At 35.7% G+C, this 18,151-nt stretch overlaps 1 protein-coding gene across 7 annotated transcripts in view; it reads right to left on the bottom strand.

Annotated features, from left to right (window-relative positions):
* Positions 1-10,016: 10,016 nt before the first annotated feature.
* Positions 10,017-18,151, bottom strand: part of LOC145278160 (uncharacterized) — a 228,701-nt gene continuing 220,566 nt past the window's right edge. For all 7 annotated transcript variants that reach the window (XM_080130508.1, XM_080130471.1, XM_080130591.1 and 4 more), the window contains one exon: positions 10,017-10,231. In XM_080130508.1, coding sequence (XP_079986634.1) covers positions 10,174-10,231 — 58 coding nt within the window. In that variant the 3' untranslated portion in view covers positions 10,017-10,173. The remainder of the gene's footprint in view (positions 10,232-18,151) is intronic.

Here is an 18,151-nt window from a genome sequence, read left to right as displayed (position 1 = left end):
ATTAGTTGGAAGAGCTGTCGTTTTTAAAGATTAAATGAGAATTAATGTATTTTATCACTAAGCTCATCACGCAATATTTGTTATTTTCCTCTCCTCTCGTTTCTCCTATAGTCGGAAGAAGCTGAAATGTTGGTAAAAATCTTTGAAGTGTGTGGTTGGTTGGTTGGTTTTGGTTGAATTAAAATCGGATATACGTATTTAAAGTTTTAATGGGTTCCTATTATCACGGACCCCTTAGCAGTAAGGGCGTGTAGATATTAAGCAGATTAACATGGACTCTGGACCACTTCTATTGTCTTCCCGGAAAATGTTATACCCATATAAATTATTCAAATTAAAATATTTTAAGTTTTAAAGGAGGTTCGTCTCAGTTTCCTTAGTTTAGGAGAGCACTTAGAAATATGGGATCACTTGAGTCTTGCTTAATTGTTATCGTATATTTTGACGTATAAAACGACTCTTAAAGTTAAATCATCTTTTAAAATCCAATATTTCATTTCCGGGTGTTGCCTAGACTAAACAAACATGGTTTCGTGATTTAGCTGTCGTCTTATACAACCAATAAATTTATGAAAATTTGTTCCAATTTTGTACCTCGTGTTATCTGGCGGTCGCTTTATGCGCCAAAATATACGGTATTTATCTAATACACTTTTAGACTTTATATAGTTTCTCTAACCCTTATTTCTATAGAACAGTCATGCGCACATCGAGTTTTATCAAATTATCTTTAAAATTAAAGATAAATCTTGCAGTTCCCGATTACTTTTCTGTTTCATATTCACTCTATCTATATAATATTCTGCTCGTTCTTTTAGTTAGTCCGTACGTTAGGTTTCAGTAATTAGATATTCGAAAACGAGGCTACACCAAAGAGAGGTCATTCTTGTCCATGATTACCAGATTGGCCTTTTTAAAGCCAATGTTTTTTAAAGTTGGCCTTTTGGATCGTTTTTCTTTCAAAAATTGTATTGGTTTTTAAACTTTTTTTTATTGTGCTTTTCATAAAAATATCAACTTTATCAAAGCATTTGTTGAAATATATTTCTCATTCAGTGGAATTTCCATAGATCTTAAAAGTAAAATGTTTTAAAATTTGAGCCAAAAATTGCAATCCCTTTGTTTCGTACTTTTATTGCACTTTTTAAACTTGTGTGAATTTAAACTTGATTGCTAGATTTCTCAACATCGTCTTTCTTTACGTTATGCATTTTTAACTAAAATTTCAAAAACTATTTGCATCCTTTGTTTAGAGACGAAGACTTTGGGGCTAAATCGCTACATACATGATGTAGCTGATTCTACTTGTTTTTTTTTTTTTTGTTTTTTTTACTTTTCTTTTCTGCAAAATAACTTTTGTTCAAAACGGCCATGTTTTCTGGATGCACGACAGAAACGGACGCAGTAAAAAACCCAAAATCAGTATCTGTTGAAAATGTGAAATTGATCCAATATTTTGTCATCCTGCAAAAATATTAGTTGTCCTTAAAAAAAAATCTAAACAGTTGTCTAAAGTAAGAGAGGAGGAGTGTGTGGGGGCGAGCTTAGAAAGGAAAAGAATCAAAGATAGTGCCCGTAGATTTTATAACATGTGATCTTACGAAGTCGTGCCGCACGTATGCAAATGAGGGGTACCTGGGCTGTATAAAGGTGGGGAGAAGATGCACTACGAGAATCCGTGTTGCTCGTTGGATTTTGACACGCGTGTTTGTTGGATTGCTGCTGCGAGTTTTTTTTTTTTTTTTTACTTTTCTAACGGAAACACTTAAGAGATCCTTTTCTTTTTATATCTGCTATACCAATTCACAGGTAGCCATCAAGCCAATCCATTCCAGTGGCCTTCATTTTACATTTTATACCGCCTAACTGATCGCTTGTTTGAAAGAATGCAAAACAGATAAATTGTCCGTGTACACACTGCACATCACATCTGGAGTTTGTTTGTTTTTAACTCCTTTTTCCATTAATGGCAAGGTTCTTATACAAAACTCATTTTTTAACTTTTCATGTATTCAAAATTCAGAAAATCCTCGTGCCTCTTTCTATAATCTTTCAACCTATATCAAATGCGAATTGTGTTAAACAAATTCTTGCTCAAGAGGGTGTGGTCTACTCATGTGATTGAGTAACTAAAAATATTATTTTCCTTATTTCCGCTTCTACTAACAGCAGTCTACAATTCTCAATATGTTCCACAGTTGTGCGCGAGCCTTTTCTAGTCTCACACAAAAACACGTGTTCACATCTCAAGTCATATTTCTTATCACATACATACGCGCGCACGTACACACACATACATATATTCACGTTCGCGTACATACTCACATTCAGGTGTATACACACACACATGCTAACGTACACACATGTACTCACATATGCGCACTCGTACGCACACATGGACAACGTCACTTCCCCTTTCAAAGGAAATCCACACATGCGCAAAGCACCACCGGAAACAACTATAAAAGCAAGAGCAATAAGCAGCTTCTTTCTTTTCGGAGCAGCTTCCGAGGTGAGTGGTCTACGGACCAGCCGCCGCCGTTTCGGTAGGCGCGCCTCACGCCACTTGCTACCATGTGGGGCAAAAAGCTAACAAACAGTACGCTTTCTCTCTCCATGAACTGGATTGACATTCTCACTCTTTCACTCTATACATACAACTTGTCCCTGAGAATACCTTCGCGTAGCTGACTGCTAACATGGCGCACAGCTTTATTGATGTCAACCCTCTTTTTCTTTGTCTACACGCTGGACTGTCATTCCCACTTCCACTACATTGCTCACTCCTTTTTCCATGACGCGGACATGAACACGTGTTATACCTAAAACAGTCATTCTTCAACAGTAAATAAACGACACGTTCCTTTTATCCAGCAATTGAGTTTTTGTTTCCTTCATTCCATTCGTTTCATTATTTTCTTTTGTAACGGGATTAGGATATATATATATATATATATATATATATATATATATATATATATATATCCTAGTCCTCTACAGTTGTTTTTATTTTGCATTTTCGTACCGTCTAACCCTTATGTTTAGTTGCAAAACTTATTTCTCATTAGTAGGGCTCTAACAACAGCATATTCTTTTCATTGTTTTGACGTTAATATCTTATATTTTTATATAGACTGATGTGGTTCTCGGTTGATTGGCTGTCTTACTGTGTCGGATATATACCCGATAGTCAAAAGAACATTCTTTTGTCACAGCCCTACTCATTAGTGACCAAACTTTTACGAAAATAAAAACAAATTTATAGACATTTTTCCCCAGTTTTACTTCGGTTAAAAAGGTTTTGTTCTAAATTCTAGAAAGAAAATTTCAAAAAAAAAGGATTCGACATTAACAAAGTAATAATAAAGCTAGCTCATGAGAAATGTCCTCGAATTGGGAAAAATCTTTAAAATACGTTTTCAACTCCAATATTAAATTATTGGGCCGTTCTCTTAAATCAAATTCTACTCAGTTTTAACCAGTCTTCAATCCTCAAGCGATTCGTCTCATCTCCATCTTCTGACAAGCTAATAAGTCTTTAGACTCGAATGGCCTTAAGGCCTTGATAATCGATGACTTTTGTACAAAAAAAATGTTATCTGCTTTTAGAGCAAACTAATCTTCAAATATATCCATATTTTTAATTTATTTACATAAAAAATAAGAAAACCTGATTTTTCTTTTCATTTTGGAGAGGGGGGGCTTTAATCAGAAGTTTTTAATATATATATATATATATATATATACAAGCAAGGCGCCAGGTGTTGCCCGGTCATAAAATACGCTTAAATATATTTTAATTTATTTAGACCATATATTTATTATTAGAGCAAATTCTGTATTTATTACATTGTACCTAACAAACCTAACTGATTCCAAAAGTTAGGAGAACTGAAACCCTCAGCTAGAATCGAAACCAAAACATTTAGCACCTAAGTCGTTAGTGTTTGAGATATCGTCAGACAATATGAAATAGTTAAAAATGAACTGGTTTTAGTGTATAAACGTATATTGTCAAATGCCTACAAAAGCACTTAAAGTTGACTTATGCCTTCCAAGTTTCAATTTTTTTTTCAATTTTGACCCGTTAGCAGCTATTTTTACCAGCTAAAACCCCATAAAAGTGCGTTTCACACAAAAATACAATCATTTGACCAGCCTCATTCTACTCTACAACCTTGCATCTCGAAGGAGATGCATTTTGAAAAAAATGAACACAGACATAGTGAGTTTTATAGATTAAATTTCATAAATACAAAGATTTGATGCAAGGATTGAATGATAATCTCTTGTACTCAGCCTATAACACCATATTACCTTAATTATTTATAAAAATTAAATTGCTGGGTGGATCTCAGCAAGTAGGATCCATCATTCATAGGATATGAGCTAGGTGTGGAGGTTAAGTGAAATGGTATTAATTAAAATAAATTTCGTTAAATTTATAGATACTTAACTCGTCCAGGCTCACCCATGACAATAGGTGTCCAGCAAAAAAGTAGTGTCCTACATATTGCTGGAATAAAACGTTTACTTTATCATAATTCCATCTTCACGTATTCTGCTGCTTGACACAAGTTCATAGTAGATATAATTAACTACGCAAATAAAAATAAAATGAAATAAATTATCTGTACATGTTAAACCTTTGTTCGACCATATAACTTGTTACACAAGTCTCAATGAACCCCAATGTGGTGTTAAACAGCTGTCTACTAGTATAAAGGTTTACATATATTTGTTCAAATTTTGATATATTGGCGCAAACAGGATATGTTCTGCACAGTGAGCTCACAATTAGGCAGAAATGACGTCAGACAGATAATTGAGTGATGGTTGCAATCTCCAGTCTGGAGGAAGCAAGACACATAGGAGGATTCAACAAAACGATAATTAAGCTGAAGATAATTGAGTTTATTTTTTCTTTCTTTTTTTTTTTTAAGTGTGAGTTTCGTGATATGAATAAAAGCAATTGTAGATTTTAAGAAACGTTCCAAAGTAATGCCTCCTATTTAATCGAGGAAACAAAAGATGGGTTGCAATACGTTACAAATCAAATGTTACCGAATATGAAATATTTCAATAGAGAAGAATGTTACAAAAAATATAAGTCAAAATTTAATTTGGTGCAGTTACCAACTACAATCATGTTGCACACCAGTGTGTGTATATATATATATATATATATATATACTAGCCTGGGTGCCCAACGTTTCCTGGGTGTTTGGAGGTGTGTGTTGAGCAAAAAAAAAAGTGGTAGTAGGCAGGCAAGCTCGAACCCATATCATGAAGAAGGAAAAGAATGTGAAAAAAAAAACCGTGATGTCTTTGCCATTGCGTCCATCGCTAAACCAGAAGTGGCGAAGGTTTAAATTAAGCCTAGTCAATTGAAAAAAGGGAAGACTTTCAAAAATATCGGCGATAAAAGCGACCCCTCCTTATAGAAAAGTGCCCAGTTGAGGTGATGGAATTAATGTTTTTGATATTTGTTGTCCAAAGGATCGAGCTTCAAAACGATATCGATCTTGTGAAAATCCGTTGCCTCTGTCAAAGGTTTTAGGCATACAAACACACATATACATACATACATACATTTAAACAGACAGGTGAGGTTTATATTATAGATATCTCGTCTCTGTGATGTATGTATGTACGTGCATCCGGGCCATAACATCTAGTATTTTTTGATAGATATGGGAGTATAAATATATACAGGGTGGAACAATAAAATTGTTACTCTATAAACGATTACATGATTCCATTTCCGTTTGATGAAAACCGGTTTTCGTTTTTTTTTTTTGTTGTTGAAGACCATCTACTAGTTTGCCAGTTGTGTACAAATCCCAATAGCGATAGGGGCCTTCTATCTATGTCTGAAAGTGACACAATGTTTAATGAGCTAGATCGAAGATGCACCACTGTACAACTCATGCTCGCTACCGATCCAAGTTATGACAACAGGATCATTGTCAGCACCCTCAAAATGCAAATCCAGATGGTTAAATGCTTCAGGGTACAGCTCAACGAAGGTTATGATCTTTGGTGCGGTTTCAAGTGAGCGCCACATTATGCCACCTCACATCTTCAAAGTTGGCTCGAAAGTCAACTCCAATATTAACCTGGATGTGCTAAAAAGTGTGGTGATCCCCTAGTTCAATCAGGTGGCCGCTGGGAAATCCTAAGTGTGGCAGCAGGACCTGGCACAGGCCTACAAGTCTAGAGACTCAGGCTGGACTTTAGGAGTGCTACGACTTCGTACACTTCTCTCACTGGCTGCCTTCCTCTCCCGACCTAAGCCCACTGGACTACTTTGTTTGAGAACATCACTAACATTATCTTCTACAATACTAAAGCCAGCCTGATCGCCGCCATCTGCCAAGTATTTGCTGAGCTCCCGCTGCCGTTTGTGGAAAAGGCATTTTCCCAGTTCAGGACTCGTATCGAGGTGGTGATTGAGGCTGAATGCGGCTACATTAAACAGATGTCAGCTCTACTACATAATCCAGTTACCTGAATTGATTTTTTTTTCAATGAAAGTTTTAGAATAAAGGTGTAGTGTTGTTTTCTTTAGGGCAACAAATTTATTGTCCCATCATGTATGTGTGTTTCAACTAAAATACATATAATATTATCTTTAATTGTATATATAATGTTCAGTATCTGCTCCTTTTCTGTGTGTTTGTGTGTGTATACACATATTAACACTGTTCACAATCGGGACAAATAATGTATGTGAGACAGTTTTATTAGAAAGAGATGAATTATACTTGTCTGCTTGACCCAAACAAAAGAGAAACATACCTTCTGAGTTGTTCTTCTTTCCAGGCTGTTGTCTTAACTTGAGTTCTGTAATCACCAGACAATGGTGATAATTTATATATAACATTTATTTTCTGTTTATGACTCCCTCAAAGTTGCATGCATTTCTCCTTTATTCCTACATCTTCTCTAATTGGTCATGTCGATTACTTCCCCAGACCCAGTAACTAAAATCTATTCCGAGCCAACTACCAACCTCCTCTCTTTGATTGTTCTGTGTTGTAAATGTATGATATTAGGTTGTTTCAAAAGTTTGTAAAACTTTCAAAAAATTTAAATTTTACTCACCAATTAATAACAAAACAAGTGAAGCATGCATGGTCCCCCGTGAATGCACAGTGAACGAAGCATAAAAAAGTGTCCAAGTCCAGCATTTGCCCACCCCCATTTAGCCCCAAAAATCCCCGGGGGACATCAAATCCTAGTGAAAATGAACAAACGGTGCAGTTTTAAGCCTTAACATATGTAAATTTGAGTTCTGCAAAAAAGAAATGACTAAGTCCATCATTTGCCCTCCTCATTTAACCCCAAAAGTTTCCAAGGCCTTAACATATTTAAATTTGACTTCAGCACCATGCAAAACTGCTAAGTAGACATACACAGAAACTTTTGGACAAATATGGTAAATAGTCTCAAAAATAGAGTGTTTTTATTTGTCATAAAAGAGTTAACCCAAGAGTTATCGTGAAGTATAGACAAACAAAATTAGTTACAACTTTTCCAAAAGTTTTATAAAGATCCAAGGCATCAATTTTTTTTTAATAAGCACAACAGTGTCAATTTTAGCCATTTTGACCCGAAAAGCACTCCTAGGGGGCAACCTGAGTTTCCCGGAAAATCCATCCTGTTACTTTTTTACTCATATCAGGTTTAATGTTTGTGCAAAATCTTTAAGAATTCCAATGCAAAGTTATGGAGAAAAGTGTGACAGACAAGGATGAATTTACAGGTCCACCGTCCTGTTGCCAGGAAACCAAAATTAATCCTCAAAATAAAAACCATCATTTTCCAAGGCTTTCTGCCTTTGCTCTGCAAGCTTTGGAATTTGGTCAAAGTACCATTCAACCAGCTTTGAATCAAAGAATTCTTGACATACTTTTTCGACTTCCTCAAACGAGTCAAATTGGCGGCCCTTCAGAAAGTGTTGGATTGAGCAGAAAAGGTTGTAATCTGGTGGAGCACAGACAGGACTGTAGGCTGGATATGGCAGAACCTCAATGCCAGCACTTCAAACTTGCCTTTGGTCTTCCTGGTGGTATGTGGCTTAGTATTGTACTGCTGCACCAAAGCAGACTTTCTGTTGATCAGAGCCAGGTACTTTTTTTTCAACAATATGAAGATTACTATAACAATATAAACGCAAAAATTCAATAAAAATTCAAATTTTCCCAAATGTTTACAAACATTTGGGACAACCTAATAACTTGTTTTCTTTGTTAGTCATATGACGTCATGCAATCAGATCAACTTTATTGTTTTTGTAACTAATATTCCAATCCCTTTATTTATCTGACTTAAATTTTAACCGTTATATTTTATTTTGTCACCTTGTTCTCCTCTATTGAAATATTTCATATTCAATAACATTTGACTTGTAACATACTGCAGTCTACCTTTTGCTTATTTTCTCAATCTGTTGGGTCATCCTGCACAATCAGAGTCACAAAATGCAACAGAATGGCTGAAAATGCATTGGTGAGTAGATGCAGAACAGTTGAGGTAGCAAGGTCAGTTGGCAGAAGAAAACCAAGGAAAACATAGGACGAAGTGAATGGATTTGAGACAAAGAGGAATAAATAAAGTGATAAGTTTAGTTGAAAGTCAATTCCCAGAAGCCGTACAATACAAAAGTTGAATCAATAATCAGGATTTCATTTCTATAAACACTTCCCATTTTTATTTAAGCCATTTGCCTTTTCTGCAGCCATCTAAAACTAAATATACAGCTGAAATATTAAAAAATGTATTTGGTTATGGCGCCCAAACCCGGGAATAGATTGGGGGAATTGGATGTGTTTGATTTTATTAATCCTTTTGCCAACAACAGTGATGACATTCGTCCGTACTTCATCAGGAGCAGCAGTAGTCCTTGTTTCATCTCTTTTTACAACAGCCTTCAAAACGCACACAATAACATGGTGTCCAAAACAAAACTGACCCACAAACAAAACAATGTCTTCTTTTATTTAGTTATTTTGGAATCTCATCAGTGTCTAAATTTGTATCATCAGCCTCGCATCATAACCACGATTCTAGCTTCACACCTACATGTGAAAACTGTTTCCTTGCACCAGGCACATGCTACTAGGTCCACTTATCCCTTGCTTTCTCTGCGCAGTCACTACAAGTATGCATAAAACAAAATAATAAAATAACCCAACATTCTTAGAGTTTTTGCAGTATCTGCATTTTTAAACTGTTATACCCAGAAACCTTTATTAAAATTTTTTTTTTAAAATGAATTTTTTTTTTTGTATTATTTGGATTCTTTGAACTGTACCGTTGTCTGTGGGCCAGTACACTTTGTGTTCACTTTCAGTCGCAAAGGAGACCAAGACAAAGAATAGGAAATAACTCCAACTCGCTCGTTCTTTGTAGCAACAACATTTATTTCCTCATTCTTTCTTTACCGGTATGCCGTCCTTTACATGATCATCTTCTCAAATGTCCTTCAAGTGTTATCCACATCTCTCATGAGCTCTCGAATGTTATCTCCTCTGCTCTATGTCTCTCCCCTTTATAGTCCTTTTTTCTCTACCGGTGAACTACTGTTCTCATTTTGAGTTGTTTTCTCAATGTTTTGGACGATGTAACCTCCGACCTTCTTCAGATGTCTCTAGTCAAACTCATGGCATAACGGATAAAGTACTAGGTAAATTCAGTTGTAATTGACATTCTTCTGGAGGTCAAAGTTTCAATCCTTGGTGCGGGCGATACTCAGAATGCAATTGTGAATTACTTAAGGCTTTTATCCAGTCATGGCTGATGAAATAAGAGCATGCCATAACCTTAGATTAAATAAAAAGTTCCATTCAAAATTGTATGCATATTCCCAAGTTTGACGGAAAAATTCCTGAATTTTCCAAAAGACACTTGAAGAAAGTCAAAAGTTACATCAGCTGAAATGTTATGAAAATAAAACTCAAGATGAGAACATTAGTCTGAATAATCCAAGTAATAAATCCTCATCTCAAAAATTCAGAAACAAAATCTCATTTTATTTAGCAGAGTTTCTTTTATGTAAAAACCGAAACAGCCCAGGTTTATTTTTTTAATTAGATTTTTCTTTCGAAGATATTTTTTAGATGTCCATCTTGATGTGAATTGCTTTATTCATTAACAAGAACTTTCTTTTTAAGAATATTTCTTTTTCAAGAACTCAACCACCAATGCTGTCCATCCTGTTTGGTGACTGAAAAGATAAATAATAAAATGTTAAACGTAAAATTTGTTTTGATATTTTGAGGTTTAATTAAAAAAAAAAAAAAACAGCTTTTTTTTTATTTCTATCAAATCGGTACAAGGAAAAACCTCAACAAACTCATAAAATACTGGCATAAATGACTAACCACCTCATATTTCTATGCAGATGATGTGATCTTAAGCTAGTGCCACCAGGCTTTACCTTGACAATGAGTCAGTTCCAAGAAATTACAAAGGATCGCACCAGGACAGAATCCACAAAAGCCAGTGGAAGAAATATCAATTACAGACCAAAATCCTAAATGACCTGAGAAGTATATGACAAAACTTGCATCAAAGAATATCTGAATATATCATACAAGAAAGAATTTAATGAGGTCAAATAAAGAAATTGGAACATCTGAAAACTAAAGATATAAAACTCCATGTGTACCATTCATAAATAAGAACCATTGTCAACAAAAGTAAAGGTCAGCTAACTTCTTCTGAAGAATCAGTGCTAAACAAACGTCCCAACTTCACTAAAACGATCAAGCAGATTCCATACTTAAATATGATAGCTGCAATAGAGGAGACAGCCATGAATAAACATAAGTCACGTGGGAAAAACGAGTGTACACAAATCTAAGACAATGGCAGAAGTCTTAGAAAACGACCTTCAGACTGAAGTGGAATAGGGTTGTAAATGAATGATAACATTTAATGCTTCTAAAACTTTCCTTAAACAATTACAAGAAGTCTTCAAAACTACCGATTATCATGACAAATAACACCCTACCAGAGAATTCTTCCTTTAAACTCATCAGCTTAACATTAACAGGCAATAGTTTTCAAATTTTTTTTTATTACATTTTCACCTCAAACAAGGTACATTGCCACTTTAATGTAGGAGGTTACTATCAGGGACATAAGCTACAGGAGTACTATGTGAGGAGTTGGGCAGCAAGATGTCGGTCCATGTTACACTTGAACTTCTGCATGTCAGTACAGTTGGGGAAGCAGAAACTCGGAAGGGAATTCCAAAGTCTAGCGGTTCTGGGGAAGAAACTACTGGAGTAGAAGACTTACATTTAGGGATCTCATCTGTGAAGGGGTGTGATTTTACTGCTTGTCGGGTTTGTCGGTGGTACTTACGTCGAGGGCTACAAGTGCTTGCAGTTCTTCGGAGTATTCACCGTTAAAGTACTTGTAGAACAGGCAGAGGGATGCTACACTTTGTCGATGGGACAGAGGCTGAAGCTTAGATGACGGTTCAGTACCTAATAGGTTGGCGACTCTCTTTTGAACCTTGTCTAGGAGTGAGAGACTAGTTGCAGATGCACCAGCCCAAATATGACAACAATACTCCATACATGGGCGAATGGTGGCCTTATAGAGGTACACGATACTTTCGGGCGTTAGTAGCTTTCTAGCCTGGTAGAGAGAACCTATCTTTTTCACAGCGGTTCTGGCAATGCTCTCAATGTAATTTTTCCAACTCATGTTTCCTGTGAATGTTAGGCCGAGGAGTTTAAAAGATGTACTTTTAGATAAAGAGTCATTGGCCATTGCTATTGATGGTAGAGAAGGTTTCTTGTAGTTATTGAAGGAAACAAGTTTAGTCTTGGCAGCAAGTACACTGAGGACATTGCAAAAATTGCTGCAAAGAAGGTTTGTTCCCTCTATCATGCTACAAGATTACTCACACGTGAGAGTACATGTATCTCTACGAAGCCATCATTCGCCCATGTATGAAGTACTATTGCCACATCTTGGCTGGTGTATCTACCGCTTGTCTCTCCTTCTTGGACAGGGTCCAAAGAAGAGTTTTTAATCTGTCAACTAAGCTCCCTTGCCAAATCACCACAATGTTGCATCTCCGTGCGTGTTTTACAAGTATTTTAATGGAATGTGTCTTGACAGACTCATTGCACTTGTTCCCCCATGACGTATATACCCCCAACAAATCTACTTAGCGACAAAATCACCCCCACCTTCACTGCAGAGGTCCCTAAATGCTGGAAAGCGTTCTACTGTAATAGTTTATTCCTTCAAACAGCTAGACTTTGGAATTCTCCTCCTGCTACCTGTTTCCCTGACTGTACTAACATGCAGAAGTTTAAATGTAATGTAAGCCAACATCTTGCTTATTTCCCTTAAAGATGGTTCCAAATAGTAGCCCCATATGTCCACATGCCGATGTACCTTGTTTGGGGGTGAATATGATTTTTTTTTTAAGTGGAGAGTGAGACAAGTATTTGAGAATTCAAAGCCTCCAAAGCCTAACCTCTCGAATGAAATAAATACTGGCTATCATCATCACCGTGCAGTGATGATATCATAATACTATAATAGACAATGTTACAATATTAATGACTAGAGTGGAATATTCCAAGAAATTGGCAGACCTAATCAAATAAAATAAAAAAAGAATCTGATTTTGAAAACAGAAAGGAAGTTGCTTCAGATCCTCAATAAGAACAAAGACTTAATACCGCCTGCAAATGCAGACAGCTAGTTCAGCATTACATCAAGCTACGACACCTATAAAGCCTCTCTAAGATTTATAAAGATGGTAATCCATTAATGCCAATTGTCAGTACTCGAGGTTCAACATGCCTTCTATTGAGTTGATTTCTGGTAGATATAATTACCTCAATCTTAGACAAATCTCCATCATATGTCAAGAATTCAGCTTACTTCGTGGAAATAATCAAACGTGATCCCATTCATTCTAACCAGATGGTGAGTTTAGATGTAGTACCCAATGATGAGAGGCAGATGGTGAGTTTAGATGTAGTACCCAATGATGAGATGCAGATGGTGAGTTTAGATGTAGTACCCAATGATGAGATGCAGATGGTGGTACAGGATAAGCTGCCTTCAGATACTTCACTGAAGGAATGCACTTGCATCCCAATTGACAATATAATCGAGATGTTGACCTTCTGGATAGAAACAACATACTTTGCGATGGCATTTAATACATATCAGTAGGAAGAAGGTCTAGTGATGGGATCACCATTATCCCCAGTACTGGCCAATGTATATGTGAAATGATGTTAGGATCAACATCACTAGAGCCAACAATGCGGCTGCGATATGTGGACAACACATTCATACTCTGGCCTCACCATCTGTATATCAAAAACCAACTTTCACTGGACAGTATCTAAACTTCAGCTCGCACCATCCATATAATGTAAAGAAATGAATCGTCCGTTGCGTACAACATCAAGCAAAAGCAATATGTAGTAATAACAATGAAGATAGGGACAGTTTAAGAGAAACTCTTCACCAAAACAACTATCCAGAGAGCATGACATCAGCTTCAAGAAATCTGGACTCGACATCAAAGGACACCATCTAAAAACTCACCATAGCTCGTATAACATATATGAAGGGCTTGTCAGAAAAAAAAATTCCAAGAATATGTAATCCATATGACATCAGTACAGTATTCAGAGGTGGTTCCAACATTCCGGAAACGTCTTGTGCAAGCCAAGCCCTCTACAGAAAAAAAATGTGACTAGTGTATGAGATTCCATATAAATATGGAAACTATACAAAAGGTAACACATATCGTTCACCAAACGTAAGGTTAGAAGAACATTGAAAAGCTGTAATATGTGGAGAGATTGAAAAGTCACATATGGTTGACCATATATGGAGGGAAAAGGGAAACCATCTTCTGTTGTGGAACAAAGTAAAAATTATAAGCAGAGAAGAACAGTTGAGAGTAAAACGATTCAAAAAGGCATATGCTGGGTTACAATTAAGTAGAACTTCTATAGAATTTATCATTCTATGGGAACCATCTATATATATAAAAGCGAAAATGTATGTATGTATGTATGTACGCTTTTCCTCGATGTCCACAAAAGGCTTCTTTCAGAGAAGCGCTTGCTCAGTTCACAACTTCTTAAAACTTTTTATATCATCTATAAATTGTAATATCTCAGAGTTACCCATGGAGCTCGCCTGTCTATTTAATTTTATTAACTTTCAAACGTTAATTATTCAACATTTCCCGCATCAGCACGCGTTACATTCGGTTTTCGGTATAAACAAAAGCGAAACTCGACTCTAATCACAGGCCGAAAGCCAGTTGTCTCAAGAGAGCTAAGTAACGTTTGTTCAATGTCGACTTCGTCATATCAGACTGTAGCTTTCATTTTGCTCCTCCTAATAAACAGGGAGCGGGTTTTTAACAACAAAAAAACCGATTTATTCACCTCATTCAAAACTGTCCCACACAAAATGCTAACTGCAATCAAAAACGCGCACCTGTTTTGAAGGCTTCATTTTTTTTTCACGGGCACCTGTTTTTTTTTCACATTTTCGGGTTTTTTTCACATACCCTGAAAAACACCCAGGCAACGCCGGGTACCCCTCGCTAGTCTATTACATAAAAGCAAAAATGCGTGTGTGTGTGTGTGTGTGCCTTTTTCTGTATATCCTGTAAAGCTTTTTTCGGGGTGGGGGAGACTTGAAGGAGGGGTACCATTTCTTACAACTTTTTATATACTCCTTAGATTATAATATCTCCGATTTATGAAAGGAGGTCGTTTCTATCTTTTATTTCAGCGACTTTTATCTTATAAAATTTCTGCTATTCGCTCTTGTTGCAGGTTTGTTCGTGTTTTTCATATACAAAAGCGAAACTATGAAAGCGAAGTCGTATTCTTGGCCTTTTGTGATGTGATGTCCAGAAAGCAATGAGCTTTGATCAATGTTGGGAAAACCCTTCATATCAGACAATTGCTATTCATTTGGACACTCCCTTTTTGTGGGGAGCTTGTTTTCCCAAACATCTTGAGGAAACAAACAAATAGGGCTTAGCTGGCTTGAAGCCAGAATTAACTGCATGATTTCATTTCTCTATGGTGTGATGTTTGACCTAGAAAAGCAGGCGTTCGTTTAAGCATCTGTGTTTTTTAAGTGTTTAATTTGAACGATGCTCACTTCCTCTGCCCTCTTAGCATAGCAGTAACATGTCATGTTTTCTTTCACCTTTTTTTTCCTACTTCACCTCAAGGCTTAAGGTTCGAGCCTACCTGCCTACTAACACTTTTTTTTTCTTTTTCCATGTTCTTTTCCTCCTTCACTATTCAGGTTGGAGCCTGCCACTTTTTTTTCCTACACATACACACACACACACACACACTGACAAACACCTGGGTAAGTCTAATATATAAAAGGCAAAATGGGCGCACACGTTTGTGTCCATGAAAGGCTTTTTGCGTCAGAGTTCTCGCGTTGGTAAGATTTCGGGAGAAGTTTTCTAATACTTCCTAGATTGTAATATCTCAGATTTGCAAACAGACATCGTCTCTATCTTTTCTTTAATCGAGTTTTAAAAAATTCCCTCGTTTCAAGTGTTTGTTCGTCTTTTTCATTTAAATAAAGCAAAACTAATCGAACGAAAATAGCTGGTGCCTGGCCTTCTGGCCTTCTGGCTGGGTACTTGATCCTTGATCAATGTAGGAGAAAACCTTCATACTGAGACAATTACTATTCATTTGGATAATGCCAGAGTGCCCCCCTTTTTTGGAGGGACTGCTTTTCCCCACATTAAAAACGACCTTTATGGGAGGTTTAAAAGCAACGTCATTTCTGTCATCTTTTTGATTGACTACATTAAATTTGAACGCTTTACACTTCTGGTCTCTCTCTCTATAAGTGACCTTATCTGTCTGTTTGTCTGGAGAAAAATCTCTACCAAATTCCTCTTTCACTTTTTAGACTACAGATTTAAAACTTGATATAAAGGAGATTTAGGCCTGTGGAACAAATTCGATTTGATCTTTAGTTGGTAAAAATAGCCAAGGAGGGATCAAAATTGGAAAAAAAATTAGAATTTGGCAGGCGTAAGTCAACTTAAAGTGCTCTTATACGCGTGCATAAACATACATTTATATATTAATCTCAGTTAAATTTTAACATTTTCTCATCTATCTGACAATAACTCAAATAAGTTCTAATTTTTCAATTTTGACCCCTTAACAACTATTTTTATCCACTCAAATTCATTCCGCAGATCCAAATACCCCATATATCAAGTTTCAAGTCTGTAGACCAAAAATTGACAGAGTAGTTTGGTAGATACTATTCCACACACACAAAGCCATAGTAAAAAAATAATTATATATATATATATATATATATATATAGAGAGAGAGAGAGAGAGAGAGAGAGAGAGAGAGAGAGAGAGAGAGAGATATCTTATGATGAAAGTGAAAAAAATGAATGTACTTCACAGTCCATGAAAATGTGAATAAAGACATAACTAAATTGTTACTTGGGGATAAAATATTTGTATCACGTGCATGGGACCATTTTGTTGGTTTTTGTTGTATTTATAAATACGTTTATGATATACAATGGCAGATATTACTGACTTGAAGTTTCTTTTCAGTCGTATGAAGATGTAAATAGAAAAGTAAGAAGTTATTTAAAACTAAAGCATGAGTATCCACCAATTACTGTTGAAGCAGAAGAAATATTTAAAGCAACAACATTACAGTTCATGACACTGATAACATTGAACAGAAAGACTTCCCAAAATTCGGAAATATAAAAATCTCATCAATAAATCTTTTGAAGCTGAAGTATCAGTATTGAGTGCGTGCAAGTGAAATAGGTTCCGCGGTTATTTTTTGAAGCACTAGACGTTTATGTTTAGTGTAGATAGAATGTTTGGGGGGGGGGGGTTCTGCCATCAGATATATAAAGCCAATTTGTTTCTTTTATATAGCCATGAAATATGCTATAGTTCTTCATTTTAATATAAATTTAATGTTTATGCTAAGTTTTTCCAGATTTTCACAGGAATTGTCAATTTTCACTCTATACAATCACCACCTGATTGAAAAACAAAAATCACTAAAACTTCAGCAAATTATTCAGTTTTAATGATTGAGGAATGCGATAATGGCAAAAAAAAGATGAAATCAAGATGTATTACCCAACCTGGGAGTTATGCCTCCCACCTGTGTGTGTGTGTGTGTGTGTGTGTGTGTGTGTGTGTGTGTGTGTGTGTGTGTGTGTGTGTGTGTGTGTGAAGAGCAAACAAATAACAACTATAAACAATTTGGATGATATGCTAATGATAAGTGACTTGGTTGTTTGGTTTGACGGCATATCAACCCTTTTCAATATTTCAATTTTTTAATACCAAATCCGGTTATTTTAATAACAGTTTTTTATACTGCAAGTTCTTTATATCATCAAATATTTATTCATGGTGTTTGGTTTGACTGTTTTGTTTTACAGCATGTCAACCTTTTTCAGGTCATTTTGGTAAAAGTTTTTATGCTTCAACATTCATTCATGGCTTTGGATTTGGTTCTTTTATTGAGGAAAATTGTTGTTTTTGTTTTTAGCTTTGCAGAACATGATTGAGTTTTGAAAAAGGAAAGGAATAAACAATAACAAATATTTGGTGTGTTTTAGGTATTGATAAGTAGTAAAAACACATTTTTCTAAACATTTTTAATTTGTTTTAAATAAAAAGGTCAAAATTAAGAGACAGATACTAGTACATATGCAGAGGGAAGGAAACAGGAAGTAATTCTTTAATGAAACAACTGTCATCTAACTCCCCTACATCCTTCATGAATCATTGGAAGTTTTAGTTTTCATGGAAAAATTAACAGTTTCAGTTTTCAGACAAAACTCTCAGAAGAGGGAAAAGAAAGGCAAGACGGAATGATAAAAGGATGGGAGAAAAAACAGGAAAAGAGAAAGAAAGATCAAGCTAGTAAGATGAAAAAAAAGAAAGAGAAATAAAATCCAGTCAAATAGCGACGCAAAAATAAAAAAGATAAGGTTCTAGTGATTTCGAAGAAATCAGCATTTTTCCTAGTTTAAAAAAATAAAATAAAAACGAATTTCGATTAAAAAACAGAACTCATATTCATTGGTGCCT

Source organism: Euprymna scolopes, chromosome 1 (assembly GCF_053919585.1).
Source record: "Euprymna scolopes isolate OS-2025 chromosome 1, ASM5391958v1, whole genome shotgun sequence".
Lineage (NCBI taxonomy): Eukaryota > Metazoa > Mollusca > Cephalopoda > Sepiida > Sepiolidae > Euprymna > Euprymna scolopes.
This window is presented reverse-complemented; position numbering and strand designations above follow the sequence as displayed.